General features: G+C 68.2%; 1 protein-coding gene across 2 annotated transcripts; it reads left to right on the top strand.

The window, feature by feature from the left end:
- The first annotated feature begins 1,461 nt into the window (after positions 1 to 1,461).
- Positions 1,462 to 13,222, top strand: LLGL1 (LLGL scribble cell polarity complex component 1). Of its 2 annotated transcripts, none has more exons than XM_058035324.1 (23): positions 1,462 to 1,558; positions 3,987 to 4,084; positions 6,178 to 6,259; positions 6,344 to 6,459; positions 6,865 to 7,023; positions 7,106 to 7,268; positions 7,420 to 7,555; positions 7,648 to 7,702; positions 7,785 to 7,942; positions 8,023 to 8,240; positions 8,336 to 8,403; positions 8,709 to 8,862; positions 9,256 to 9,360; positions 9,547 to 9,839; positions 9,911 to 10,064; positions 10,142 to 10,295; positions 10,372 to 10,655; positions 10,861 to 11,125; positions 11,221 to 11,335; positions 11,439 to 11,533; positions 11,718 to 11,841; positions 11,914 to 11,993; positions 12,179 to 13,222. In XM_058035324.1, the coding sequence occupies exons 1-22, from the start codon at positions 1,478 to 1,480 to the stop codon at positions 11,990 to 11,992; spliced, it is 3,156 nt and encodes a 1,051-aa protein (XP_057891307.1). In that variant the 5' UTR covers positions 1,462 to 1,477; the 3' UTR covers position 11,993; positions 12,179 to 13,222. The 2 variants fall into 2 exon arrangements, with proteins under 2 accessions (XP_057891307.1, XP_057891306.1); XM_058035323.1 differs by having other exon boundaries at positions 1,478 to 1,558; positions 6,344 to 6,474.
- Positions 13,223 to 13,429: the final 207 nt, after the last annotated feature.

The following is a 13,429-nucleotide window of genomic DNA, read 5'->3' as shown; positions in this document are numbered from 1 at the left end:
CAGGAATGAGAAGTGGTTTGGGAGCAGGGAACTGGTTCTAAATAAAGGGGAGTCACCATCTCCCTGGGGACAGGGTGGCCAAACTTGGTGGCTGTGCTTCCTGTGCTGTCCTAGAAAGCAGGGACAGGGATCTCTGCCTTCCTCCAGCACTCTGGGCTTCGGCCTCGTCTGAGCTCCTGTTCCTCCTGGTGTTTCCCTCCTGCAAGAGGGAGATGATGGGGTGGGTGTGAGGTGCCAGAGGGGGCATGGATGGGATCTCCTGGTCTGTGGTATTGCTTCTCCTCTCCTTTCTTCTTCCTTTCTTTCCTCCTCTCCCTCTCCTTCTCCCTTCTCTCTCCCATCCTCATCCTCCTCTCCATCTCTCCTCTCTTTTCTTCCTCTTCCTCTTCTCCATGCTCCTTCCCTCTCTTCTTCACACCTCCTTACCTCTTATGCGTTCCTCCTCCACTCTTTCTCTCCTCCCCTTTTCACTACTCCATTCTCCTTCCTCCTCCGAGTTCTTCCTTTTCTCTCTCCTCAGAGCAGGCCCACCCTGCCCGCCCTCACTCGCCGGGGCTGTGCCGGTGCTCCAGGCCCCTCCATCCATCCCCCCGTGACCCTCAGCCCATCACCGGGCCGTGTTCCCCGCTGGCCCCGGGCTGTTTTCCGCCCCGGCCCCCGCGTCAGCCCCGAGCCGATCCCCCCGGGCCGGGTTAGTCAGCAGGGAGGGGAAGCCGTGCCCTGCCCGGGCTGACTCACCCCAAAACCGGGCGCAGGGCAGGCTGCTCCCCCTCCCACCTTGCCGTGATGCCGTGGGGGGAATGGGGAACAACATTCCCGGTGCCCTAGCGGGGAGAATGAGTGGCCAGCCGGGAGTGAGGCTCGGATGGTGATTGTGGGAGCGGGCAGGATGCTGCGGGCCTGGGAGCCGGGCCGCCGCCATGTTGATGCACCCCATGGCTGTGGGGCACACCATGAGACCCGAAATCCACGACACCCCGTGTTTGTGGGGGGCTGTGACCACGGTGACCAGGCTTGGGGCATGCTCAATGTCTCTCACCATGCCCACGGGGAGGGAAGAAATCGAAAGAAGAGTATTTTAAAAACAATATAAATAAACCCAGCGCAGAGGGCGTTGAGTTGGACGACTACACGTCCCATCGGCTGCCGCGGCGGCGCAGGCGCAGCGCGGGTGGGCGGGGCCGCGGCGCGCGGCGCGCGTTGCCGCGCGGTGATTGGCGGGAGGAGCTGTCCGTCAGGGTTCCGCCCCGCCCCCGCCGCGGCGGTGCCTGCCCGGGCTCGGCGGGCGCGCGCACCGGGACCCCGCACCGGCACCGGGGACCCCGCACGGGCACCGCGCCCCCTGCCGGCCCCGCCCCGCGCCGCGCCCCGGCCCCGCCACCGCCACCGCCGCGCCGGGACCGGCCCCGGGACCGCCGGCCGCGCCCGCCCCGCCCGGTACCGCGCCGCCGCCACCGCCGCCGCCGCCGGCCCAACCATGATGAAGTTTCGGTTCCGGCGGCAGGGTGCCGACCCGCACCGCGACCGCCTCCGCCACGACCTCTTCGCCTTCAGCAAGGTGCGTCTGGGACGAGCGGGGGGCGCGGCGGTGGATCCCGGGGGGGCGGCTACCACCGGGGGGTACCGGGCAGGGTGCGGCGAGCGGGCAGCCCCCGGTATCGCGGGGCTCTGGTGCCCCGGCGGGATGCTGCCCGCGGGGAGGCGAGCGGCGTGCGGGGCACCGCCCCCCGGGACCGGCTGAAGCCCCGGGGGAGCCGCGCGCCGGGACCTCCCCGCTCCCGGGGAAGGGACGCGCAGAAAGGGCAGGGATCGCTCCTCCCGGGGGATCCCGGGACGGGCTGCTGGGCCGCCCCGGCGGGATGCACCCCCGGGGTGGGCACCGGGAGCCCCGGGAGCGGGATGCGCACCGGGGGCTGCGCTCCTCCCCGTGCGGTGCGGGGGGCACTCCGGGAGAGGATGCGACCCCCTCGGCAGCGCGACATCCCCGCCCCCAGCCCCTCCTGGGGGGTTCCCCGGAGCGCCCCGGTTCCCGCTCTGCCCCTGTCCCGTGGCTTCCCCCAGGCCTCGCTCACGGGCGTTTTGGGGTGACCCCTGGTCCCGCACCCTGTCTGGCCTTGGAGCATCCCTGGCTGCATCCCCCATGAGAGGCTCACCCCGGTCTCCCCAGGGGTGGGATATTGGGGGGCTGGACCCCCTGTGGCAGCTGGAAGGGCTGTGGCAATGACTCCCTGGGCTTTTGGGGTTCCCTGGCTCCCCAAAAGTGTGTCTGTATGGGGACATGAGAGGTCAGCGCTTGCCCCCTCCTCCCTCCGAGTTTTCCCGCTTACCCCCCATCTGGGGCGGGAGAGACCCCCAGGCTCATCAAACAACCCTGGAGCGACCCCCACACCCCCTTGGGTGCCAGACCCTTCCCTCGGGGCGCCCTGTGCCAGCGGGTGCCCACCTGGCACTTGGTGCACCTTGTCCAGGAAGCCTTGGGACCATTCTGCTGCCGTGGCCGCGGGGCATGAGACCACCGGCAGCTCCCCTGGCTGTGCCCAGCCCGTGTCCATCAGTCTGTCCGTCCCGGCGCTGCTGTGGGGTGCCCCGGAGCGCCCCCCGGGCTGTCCCGCAGCGGGACGGGGCTGCGGAGTCGCGGTGTGCGGTGCGGAGGGGTCAGAGCCAGCTCCCAGCACAGCCCTGAGCCCCAGCTCGCTGCCCTGGTGAGGGTCTGGCCGGGGTGCGAGGCTCAGCCCAGGCAGAGCCCCCCGTTTTTGGGGAGCTCGGTGCCCCGGCCGGGTCCTGCCCGAAGGGATGCCCAGGGTGGGATGTGCTGGGGGAGGCTGAGCCCCTCTGCGGCCGTCCCAGCCCTGGGGCCGCCGGCTGCCCACCTGCCTCCCATTAAGGGTTGTTTTTCCTCCCGAGCTCCAGATCTGCCTGGGATTTGCTGTAATTTGGCCGGGAGCGCGCCTTGGCCGGCCGGCACAGCCTGCCGGATGCGGGCGGGAGCGGGGGCTGCGGCCGGGGGGCTCGGCCGGGTCCCCCTTTGGGGCTGGCAGCGCTGGGGAACCGCGCCAGCGCTTTTTGGGGAGTCTTTGCCGGTGTCACCGTGTTGGTTTCTGGCCTAAAGCATCGCCGTGCTGTCCCTGTGCTGCTGTCCCAGCTCCGTGCATCCCGGGGGGATTCACCGTGACCCTGCGTGGGTCGGCACCCACGAGCATCTCCTTCCTCGCTCCCCGGACGTGTTGGGACCCCCTTGGATGTGCCGGGACGCCTGGGACGGGCTGGGGACGCTCTCACGCTGCTGAAGGTGTCCCTTGGGAGGGCAGCCGAGCCGGGGTGACGGCGGTGCCGCCGGCGGGTGCGGAAAGCAGCCCCGCTCGGATGGCCCAGACAAAGGGAGCGGGTCAGGATCCGGCCAGGCTGGCTCCGGATCCTCCGATCGCGCCCAGGCTGCTCAGCCCGGCTGCCCTGGGGAGCCCCGCGCTCCCCGCACCGCGGCCCGGCCCGCTGGGCGCCCCCCGCGTCCCCCCGCTGCCCGGGCAGCCCCTCCCGGCCCGGCGGGCCCGGGCACGTCCCGCGGCCCGCACTTCCTTGGGAAGGTGCCCCCGGGCCACGCGCGGCTCCGGCGGGTCCCGCTCGCCTGGTTCTGCCGCCCGGCCATGTCGCACCGGGGTCCCGCTCGCCTCTCCTGGGGTGTCCTGACCGCGGGGGTGTAGAGCAGGGGGGTCCCATCCCCAAAGTGCTGCCGGGCGGTGGGACGGGTCAAGGTCAGAGCTACCCCGGCCCGTGGTGCGGCTGCTGGGCTGCGTTTTGGGGTGAGGGGGGATGTCCCCTCTCCTCAAAGCCCTCCTTGGTGGCGCTGGGGACAGCGCAGCATCTTTGTGATCCCCCATCGCAGAGGTGATGCTCAGGCTGGTGTGGGATCGGGGGTGAGGGTGGCTGTGGAAGGTTTGGGGGTGTCAGAGGTGGGGGATCCCGCTCTGACCTGCCTGTCCCCATGGCAGACGGTGGAGCACGGCTTCCCCAGCCAGCCCAGCGCCCTGGCCTACGACCCGGTCCTGCGAGTGATGGCCATCGGCACCAAGGCGGGAGCCGTCAAGCTGTATCCTTTTCCTCCCTCGTGAGCAGGAGGTAAGGAGCTCCCGGCCCCTCCTGCGCTCGCTCCTCTGCCTGTCCCCATCCCGGAGAACGCTTGGAGACGTGGCTGCGCTGCTTCTGGCCCATCCGGCAGCCCCCACTCGGCTGCCGTCCATCCCTGCGTCCAGCTGTGCTGCAGCTGGGCCGGCCGGCGAGGGGGCGGCTGCAGGAAACCCCCACCGAGCCCAAAACACCGGGGCAAGAAAAAAGAGGCTCGGGGGCATCCCAATGGGGTCCTTCCCGCTGTTACCCCGCTCATCCCGGGGGGCTCCTGTCCATCCTCATCCCCGCAGCCCTCGGGGAGGGGGCAGCGGGGCTCTGACCGGCCGGGGCTGCGGCGGGCGCGGAGCCCGCTGCGGGTGGGGGGCCGAAGCGGGGGACGCCGAGCGGGGCCGGCCGGGCTTTGTTGGCGGCAGCGTGCAGGGAGACTTCAGAGGGCTCTGCTGGCGGGCGGCCAGCGCTGGATGCGGGCCGTGCTCGGGGGGCCCCGCGCCGCAGGAATGCGGGCTGGGGGCGGCCGCGGGGTCGGGGCGTGGGGGCGGCCGCGCTCCCCCTCCCCCAGGCCGGCGGCTCGCAGCCTCCCGAGCACAAAGATGGCGTGTTTTGTTCTGCCGGGGCCAGCCCGGGTGCCAGCCCGGCCGCGACGTCGCCGGCCGCCCCGCTCGCCCGCCCGGCCCGCGGGGCCGGTCCCAGCTGAGCCCCCCCGGCACGGCGGGGATGCGGCTCTGGGGGGCTGCGGCGCTCCGAGCATCCTCTGCGGGGATGGTTTCGGGGTGGTACCCAGCGTGGTGCCCCGGCCCTGCTCTGGCTGCCTCCAAAAAGATGCTTCTGGAGGCTGGCCGTGCCGGGGAAGCCGGGGCCGGGCGAGGCAGCAGCCGGAGCTGGCCTGACTGGCGTTACTGGTTAGCGGGGGCACCCCTGGGTGCTCCCCGGCCGGGCTGGGCGGATCTGAGTGCTGGCAGCCCGGCATTGAGGGGCAGCCGGCGCCTGGGGGGGCAGCTGGGGGTCCCTGTGCTTGGACCCCCGCCCCACATGCTGGTGACACTGATGTGCCCAAGCCACTTGGCCTGAGGGCTCTCAGCCCGTGGCACTCATTTGGGTGGGGAAAGACCCCAGAATGAGCAAGGATGGGTGGCATCCCCCATGCGTGTAGCACCAAGAGCCCCCTGCGCGCTCCCTGCTTCATTCCCATGCCCTGTTCCCTGCTGTCCCCAAACTCCGTGGCTGTCCCCTGGCTCTGCCGCCTCTGCTGTGCCCAGCACTGCCAGACAGCTCCTGCCTGTCGGGCCGGGCAGAGCCGCCGGGCTGGTTCCCCGTGCCCAGGGCACCAGAAGGCAGCCAGGGGCAGGGACTGCCAGCACACAGCTCGGCCAGAGGGGCTGCACAGTGCGCTGGGGACACCGGGCTGGGGGCAGCGGCGGGTCTGGGGGTGCCAGGGATGCCAGGCTGGGCTGCTCCATGCAGTCCTGCCACCGTTCCTGCCGTGGCTCCTGCTGCCGTTCCTGCCGAGCGGCGTCGCCGAAGGAGCCGGGACCAGTCGGGTGAGTGCGGCCGTGCCGGCGCATACCGAGCCCCACCCCGCCGCCGGTGCGTGCCGGGGCTGCCGGCGCCTCTCGCACACCCAGCCCAGCTGGGAGCGCTGGCCGCAGCCTGACCTGGGACAGCCCGGCTGGAGGGGTTGGTGGATCCCAGGCTGACCTGGGACAGCCCGGCTGGAGGGGTTGGTGGAGCCCAGGCTGACCTGGGACAGCCCGGCTGGAGGGGTTGGTGGAGCCCAGCCTGACCTGCTGTGTCGCAGCTGGAGGTGCTTGGTGGATTCCGGGCTGATTCAGAGCGTCCTGGTGGGAGTTGGAGCTCCCCGGATGGGGATGGTGGTGCCGAGGCCTGCTCTGGCATGAGGTACAGCCAGGGATGCTCTGCCCTGGCTCTCCTGGGGACAGGGGGCTGAGCTGATGTTTGCAGGCAGAACTGTGACCTGAGGGAATTCAGAGGGTCCTGATTTTGCTGGGGAAGGGGTGGACGGCTCTTCCCTCGTTGTTTCTTTGACGCCCCCCCCAGATATGGCGCGCCGGGTGTGGAGCTGACAGGCCTGCACAAGGAGACGGCCACTGTCACCCAGCTGCACTTCCTTCCCGGCCAGGTACGTGGGTGTCCCTGGATGGGGGGAACCTGGCAGCAGCCCCCCAGCACCTCACACACCCCTCTATGCCCCCTCCATCCCCAGGGCTGGCTCCTGTCGCTGCTGGACGACAACACGCTGCACCTGTGGGAGGTGTGCCACAAGGAGGGCTGCTCGCACCTGGAGGAGACGCGCAGCTTCGGCCTCCCGGGGCGCCCAGGGTCCGCCGGCGCTAAGTACTTGCCCGGGGCTCGGAGCCGCTCCCCGCGGGGCTGCGGCGGCGCCGGTGCCGGCCGGGAACCGGGAACGGCGCGGGGGAGCTGCCGGGGCGGGGGGGTGGTGGCCAAGGTCCCTCTCCACGCTGGTGTTTGGGTGTTTTCCCCACTGGGATGCTCCTCTGAGCTCAGCCGAGATGCTGAGTGCAGGGAACAGCTCTGGATTGTCATAGTGCTGGCAGGGCCCGGCCGGGGGTGATTAATGGCTGTAATGGCACTGAGGCTGTCCTTGCCCTTGTCCTCCTGCACTCGGGGAGATGGGAATGGAGGGATGGAGCAGGGCAGGTCTGGGGTCTCTGGCACTTCCCCAGACCCAGCACAGTGCTGAGGCAGCCCCTGTTCCCCCCACAGCTGCTCCCCTGGCATCACACGGGTGACAGTGGTGCTGCCCATGGCTGCTGGTGCCATGGTCTGCCTGGGCACTGAGGGCGGTGCCGTGTACTTTGTCACCCTGCCCACCCTGACGCTGCTGGAGGACAAAACCCTCTTCCCAGATGAGATCCTGCAGAGGTGAGAGCCCTGCAGGCCCCATTCCCCTGCATCCCCAGCACCCCCAGCCCATCTCTGACCCCCTGTGCCTGTCCCCCCGCAGTGTCCCCGATGATTATCGCTGCGGGAAGGCGCTGGGGCCCGTGGAGTCCATCCAGGAGCACCCACGCAATGGCAGCCAGCTCCTCATCGGCTACAGCCGGGGGCTGCTGGTGCTCTGGGAGCAGAGCACTCGTGCTGTCCTGCATCTCTTCCTGGGCAACCAGGTACTGGGGCTGGGAGGCCGTGGCCCTTGGTGTGTGTGTCCCCATCCGTGTGGGGCTGGTGGGGCTGTGTGTGTGTCCCCATCCACGTGGGGCTGGTGGGGCTGTGTGTGTGTCCCCACCCACGTGCTGAGCCCCCCGTGTGGCCCCGCAGCAGCTGGAGAGCCTGGCCTGGGAGCAGAGCGGTTCGAGCATCGTCAGCTCCCACAGCGACGGCGGCTACATGGTGTGGGCAGCGAGCGGCACCGGCCTGAGGACACAGCAGCCCGTCATGTCCACCATCCCCTACGGTACAGGATGGGTCTGGGGGGCTCTGGGGATGGGAGGTGATCCTCCCCCCCATATCCCAGTGCTACAGCCAGTGTTGGTGTGTTCGTTTCAGGGCCGTTCCCTTGCAAAGCCATCAGCAAAATCCTCTGGCGCACCTGCGAGTCAGGGTAGGTGGGTGGGCTGGGCGTGGGAGGCACAGGGGGCACTTGGGGGAGCAGGGTCTGATGGCAGCTGCTTCGTCCCACCCAGGAACCCCTTCATCATCTTCAGTGGGGGGATGCCACGGGCCAGCTACGGTGACAGGCACTGTGTCAGCGTGCTGCAGGGCCAGACCCTGGCCACGCTCGACTTCACCTCCCGCGTCATTGACTTCTTCACTGTGCAGAGCGCGGAGGTGCCCGAGGGAGGTACGTCCTGCCAGGCCACCCGGGCAGCGGGTGGTGGTGTGGGGGTCTCCACGTGCAGCAGCCATCTCCCTCCTCCCCAGGCTTTGAGAACCCCCGAGCCCTCGTGGTGCTGGTGGAGGAGGAGCTGGTGGCCATCGACCTGCAGACGCCGGGCTGGCCCACCATCCCTGCCCCGTACCTGGCACCTCTGCACTCCTCTGCCATCACCTGCTCCTGCCATGTCTCCAACGTGCCCCTCAAGCTCTGGGAGAGGATCGTCAGCGTGGGGGAGCAGCAGAGCCCCTGGCAATCCTCTGCGGTCAGTGATGGGGATGGTGGGGAGGGTCCTGCTGAGCCCTTCCAGCATTCCGAGGCTTCATTCCTTCCTCCATCCCCTCTCCATCCCTCCTCCAGGCTTGGCCCATTGACGGGGGGAAGAACCTGGCCCAGGAGCCCACGCAGAGGGGGCTTCTCCTCACTGGGTGAGTGGGCTGGCAGCAGGGAGGGGGCCTGGGGAACCCAAAATGAGGGGAGGACACATCCACACCTGTTTCTGCAGTGGGGGAGATTAATGGCTCTAACTGCTAATTTATTATGGTGGTGGTGGTGGCATCCACTCCCTCGTTTCGGGTGGCCTGCCCCTTGTTGTTCTGGCTGGGCACGAGAGTGTCGCCCGCTGTGCTGTCCCCCGTGTCCCCCCCTCTGGCACGGTGGCTGCCAGCACACAGGCAGCTCTTGTTAGCCGGGCAGATGTTGGGGCCCGCGCTGACAGGACCCCCCCTCGCAGGCACGAGGACGGCACGGTGCGGTTCTGGGACGCCTCGGGGGTCTCCCTCAAGCCCCTCTACAAGCTGGGCACCGCCAACATCTTCCAGACAGACTGTGAGCACAACGACAGCCTCAACCAGGCGGGCGAGGAGGAGTGGCCTCCGTTCCGCAAGGTGAGGTGCCCTGGGCAGGGTGACGCTGCCGTGGACGCAGCACCCTGCAGGCTCTGCCAGCACTGGAGGGGGCAAAGCCAGAGCTGGGCACGGGGGATGCACCTGCTGGAGCCATCCCGGCTGCGCCCCGGGGACGTGTCCCCCGGCTCAGGGCACAGCTGCGGTGTGACGCACTGTGGGGACACAAGGGACACTTGTTCCATGGCCACCGTCCATGGGTCTGCCCCAGCATGGGGGACAGGGACGGGGGGTGCGTGGGGACAGACTTTCCCTGGGCGTGATGCCCGGAGTGGCCCGTGTGCCACAGCTGGTGGAGGGACGTGGGGGTGCAGGGGGCTGTGCCACAGCTGTGTGCGGGGTCCTGGCTGCCCCTTGAGCTGTCCCCTCCCGCAGGTGGGCTGCTTTGATCCCTACAGCGATGACCCGCGCCTGGGCGTGCAGAAGATCGCGCTCTGCAAGTACACGGCCAAGATGGTGGTGGCTGGCACGGCGGGGCAGGTGAGGTGGCAAGGACAGAGCAGGGGCTTCCCCACTGGGGACCCACAGCATGGGGGGCTACAGACCCTACAGACCCCCATGATTGTCCTTGAAGGGCTCCTAGCCTGGGTTTAGCCCCCGATGTGCAGCAGGCTGGCTGGCTGGGGTAAGTCCAGCGTGTCCCCCTGTCTGTGTTTGCCCCTACAGGTGCTGGTGATGGAGCTGAGCGACGAGAAGTCGGAGCACGCGGTCAGCGTGGCCACGGTGGACCTGCTGCAGGACCGTGAGGGCTTCACTTGGAAGGGCCATGACCGGCTGGCCCCCCGGAACGGGCCCCTCCACTTTCCCCCCGGCTTCCAGCCCAGCGTGCTGGTGCAGTGCGTGCCCCCCGCCGCCGTCACTGCCGTCACCCTGCACTCCGAGTGGAACCTCGTGGCCTTCGGCACCAGCCACGGCTTCGGGCTCTTCGACTACTACCGGCGCAACCCCGTGCTGGCCAGGTATGGGGGCACCTCGGTGCTGGGGACCCCTGGATGGCATCGTGGGTGCTGAGCAGCCTCGGTGCCCACAGGTGTACGCTGCACCCCAACGACTCGCTGGCCATGGAGGGGCCCCTGTCCCGCGTGAAGTCCCTCAAGAAGTCCCTGCGCCAGTCCTTCCGCCGCATCCGCAAGAGCCGCGTGTCGGGCAAGAAGAGGCTCAACGCCAGCAGCCCCTCCAGCAAGGTGGGCAGGGAGTGGGGGCCGCCGTGGCAGCTCCCCGTCCCCACCCAGCAGAGCGTGACCCCGTGTCCCCTCCCCAGGTGCAGGAGGCCAACGCGCAGCTGGCGGAGCAGGCGGGTCCCCCCGAGGTGGAGATGACGCCGGTGCAGCGGCGGATCGAGCCGCGCTCGGCCGATGATTCGCTTTCGGGGGTCGTGCGGTGCCTCTACTTTGCTGACACCTTCCTCCGTGACGGTGAGACCCCCTCCCTGCCTCCCTACCCAGGCTGGCTGTGTGGGCAGGGGGCTCTGACACTGCTCCACTCCCACAGCCGCCCACCACGGCCCCACGATGTGGGCAGGGACCAACTCGGGCTCGGTGTTTGCCTACGCCCTGGAGGTGCCGTCGCAGGAGAAGTTCTCGGAGCGGGCGGTGGAGGCCGTGCTGGGGAAGGAGATCCAGCTGATGCACCGGGCGCCCGTGGTGGCCATTGCGGTGCTGGACGGGCGGGGGAACCCCCTGCCCGAGCCCTACGAGGTGTCTCGGGACCTGGCCAAGGCCCCCGACATGCAGGGCAGCCACTCCATGCTCATCTCCTCCGAGGAGCAGTTCAAGGTGAGTGTGGGGCTCAGTGTCCCGCTGTGGTAGAGATGGCACACAAAATGTCCCTTGTCCTCATCACGCAGAGACTGGAGGTGACCCGTCAGGTTTTGGGGGCACTCCTGTGCCTGTTTTAGGGTGGTGAATCCAAGGGGAAGCTGCCCCCCTAAACCCTGCAGGTTCCTGCTCTCCCCTGAGCCCGGCTCCTCCTGCCCCCCAGGTGTTCACGCTGCCCAAAGTGAGTGCCAAGACCAAGTTCAAGCTGACAGCACACGAGGGCTGCCGGGTGAGGAAGGTGGCCCTGGTGAGCCTGGCCAGCGCTGGCTCCGAGGAGAGGCTGGAGAACTGCCTGGCCTGTCTCACCAACCTGGGGGACATCCACATCTTCACCGTACCCAGCCTGCGGCCCCAGGTCCACTACAGCTGCATCCGCAAGGAGGACATCAGCGGCATCGCCTCCTGTGTCTTCACCAAGCACGGCCAAGGTGAGGACACCAGGTGACGTCTGTGTTGATGGGATGTTGACCTCACCTGCAGCCCTGTGGGCGATGCCTGAGGCTCATTGTTGTCCCCCCCGTAGGTTTCTACCTAATTTCACCATCCGAGTTCGAGCGCTTCTCACTGAGCGCCAGGAATGTGACAGAGCCACTGTGCCGGCTGGAGGTGGCCCGGCTCCAGGACACCTCCTGCCTCAGGTGGGCTGTCTCGGGGGCGTGGGGGGCTTTGCAGTGGTGGAACCCTTGTACACCCACCCCATAACGCTGGTTCTGGCCATAACTTCTCCCTGTTTCCTTCCAGCAACAGCTCAGCGGTGACACCGAAGCTGCCGCAGGCGAACGGCACCCACGTCCCCCGCAGCTCCGAGGGCCAGCACTCGCCCTCGGACAGTGACCGTGAGTGACCACCCTGTCCCTGCACTCACACCCTGTCCCACAGCCCTGCTCCAAGCCTGCCTCTGTGTCCTGGCTGTCCCCAATCCCTCCTGTCCCTGCACACACACCCTGTCCCACAGCCCTGCTCCAAGCCTGGCTCTGTGTCCTGGCTGTCCCCAATCCCTCCTGTCCCCTGACTCCCCAGGGTCCCCTGAGGAGCACCCGGCCGCCTTCTCGCCCGGCCCCATCGACTCCCCCAACAGCAGCCTGGAGACCCCGCTGGACACCACCGGGGACATCACCGTGGAGGAAGTGAAGGATTTCCTGGCGTGAGTGGGGTGGGAATGGGGTGAACGGTGCTGAGGGGCCGTGGCAGTGCCTCTCACCCTGCTCTGCCCCAGGTCCTCGGAGGAAGCAGAGCAGAACCTGAGGAACACCAGCGAGGACGAGGCCCGGCCCACGGGGATCCTCATCAAGTGAGGTCTGTGAGGGGCTGGAGGTCCCTGGGGTGGGATTTGGAGCTGGGACCCCAGCACAGTGCCCTGGCTTTGTGGTCCACCGTGGGAGGATGGAGTTGTGATCCCTGGGGCTTGCAGAGGAGGGGAGCAGGGGATCAGCCTGTCCTGATCCCCACCCACTCCTGCTGAGGATCCGCCTCTCCCACAGGCATCGCCGGCCTCCCTGCCCCATCTCAGTGCTCGGATTCCCGGGATGCGCGACTCGACTGGACCCCCCGCCCCCTCCCCATGTAACGTAGACTGGCTCCTCTCTAACATCTGCACCCCGGCTCCGGCACTCCCCACACCCCCTGCCCGGCCCCGGCGCCGTGGGGCACAAACTCTTCCCGGGGAAGATCAGTTCCTTTTTTATACACGGTCGAGTGTCACTGTCCCCTGCTCCAGAGCCCCCTTCCTGGGGGATGCTGCTGCTTCCCCGGCTCCACGGGGAGGGCTGGGGCTTGTGGACCCCCCCTTGTCCCCTGGTTTTGGTCCCTTGGGGCAGTGGGGGGCCAGAAGCCCCCGGGCACGGCCCCCCATTCCCTGGTCTGTGTTTACATGCCCGGCTCCCTGCAGTTTACAGCCCCGTTCCCTGCCTGCCAGGAGGCTCTGGCTGCTGCACAGGGACTGTCCCCCTCCAGGGGAGCCCAGTGGGGACCCCCTGGCTCCCAGGTGGGCAGCAGAGGCCTTGAGCAGCCCGAGGAGGGGCACGCTGGGGGGTCACAGGTGGCCTTTTGCTCTTAGTGGCTTCTCCAAGGGCTATTCTCCAGGCTGGGCTCTGTGCCTGCTGCTCCTTTCTGACACTAATTCCTGCCACGGGGTGGGTTTGGGATGGGATCACGCTGTGGAATCACACACGGGCTCCTGCTCCTGGTCCATGTTGGTGCTGGGAGGGGGCAGAGGAGTTACCCCAGCCCCCTCCTGCCCCAGGCTGGGCTGCCCCACCCTGGGGGTCTCACTGTGCCAAATCCCCCCCGGGCTCCGAGCCTGGCCTCATCCTCCTGGGGGGCTGTGGTGACACAGGTGGCTGTGGGCCAGCTCTGTCCCCTGGCCCATGGTGGCTGTTCCCACGGGGCTCAGCTGCCCCTGCCCCTCTCCTTTGGGGAGCTGTGGCCCCCCCAGGCTCCCTTGTGGTACGTGTGTGGCTGGGGGGGTTCGGGCTCGGTTGCTGCCGGCCGCGGCTGGGGCTGTAGCGTACCTGGTAGAACCCCCCCACCCCAACCTCATCTTTTTTTTTTTTTTTTTTTTTGGTAAGATGAATTTAGCATTGTTTAGTTATTAAAAATACTGGTTTTTAATATTGAAAATAAAGCATTTAATATCAGCTGCCTGGGCTACAGGTGTTTGCTGAGCCTCAGAGGCAGGTGAGAGCTGAGCTGCACAGGAGCAAGATCAGGGTTGGAGGTGACCCCATTTGGGA

This window comes from Melospiza georgiana, chromosome 16 (assembly GCF_028018845.1).
Source record: "Melospiza georgiana isolate bMelGeo1 chromosome 16, bMelGeo1.pri, whole genome shotgun sequence".
Lineage (NCBI taxonomy): Eukaryota > Metazoa > Chordata > Aves > Passeriformes > Passerellidae > Melospiza > Melospiza georgiana.
The sequence above is the reverse complement of the archived record's forward strand: the minus strand, read 5'-3'. Positions and strand labels throughout refer to the sequence as shown.

Excerpts from the sequence above, each read along its gene's own strand:
- LLGL1 (XM_058035323.1), top strand. The coding sequence starts at position 1,478 with ATGATGAAGTTTCGGTTCCGGCGGCAGGGTGCCGACCCGCACCGCGAC. Across the intron at positions 10,065-10,141 it reads CCAGCAGCCCCTCCAGCAAG|GTGCAGGAGGCCAACGCGCA; the intron begins GTGGGCAGGGAG and ends TCCCCTCCCCAG. Across the intron at positions 10,656-10,860 it reads CCTCCGAGGAGCAGTTCAAG|GTGTTCACGCTGCCCAAAGT; the intron begins GTGAGTGTGGGG and ends CCTGCCCCCCAG.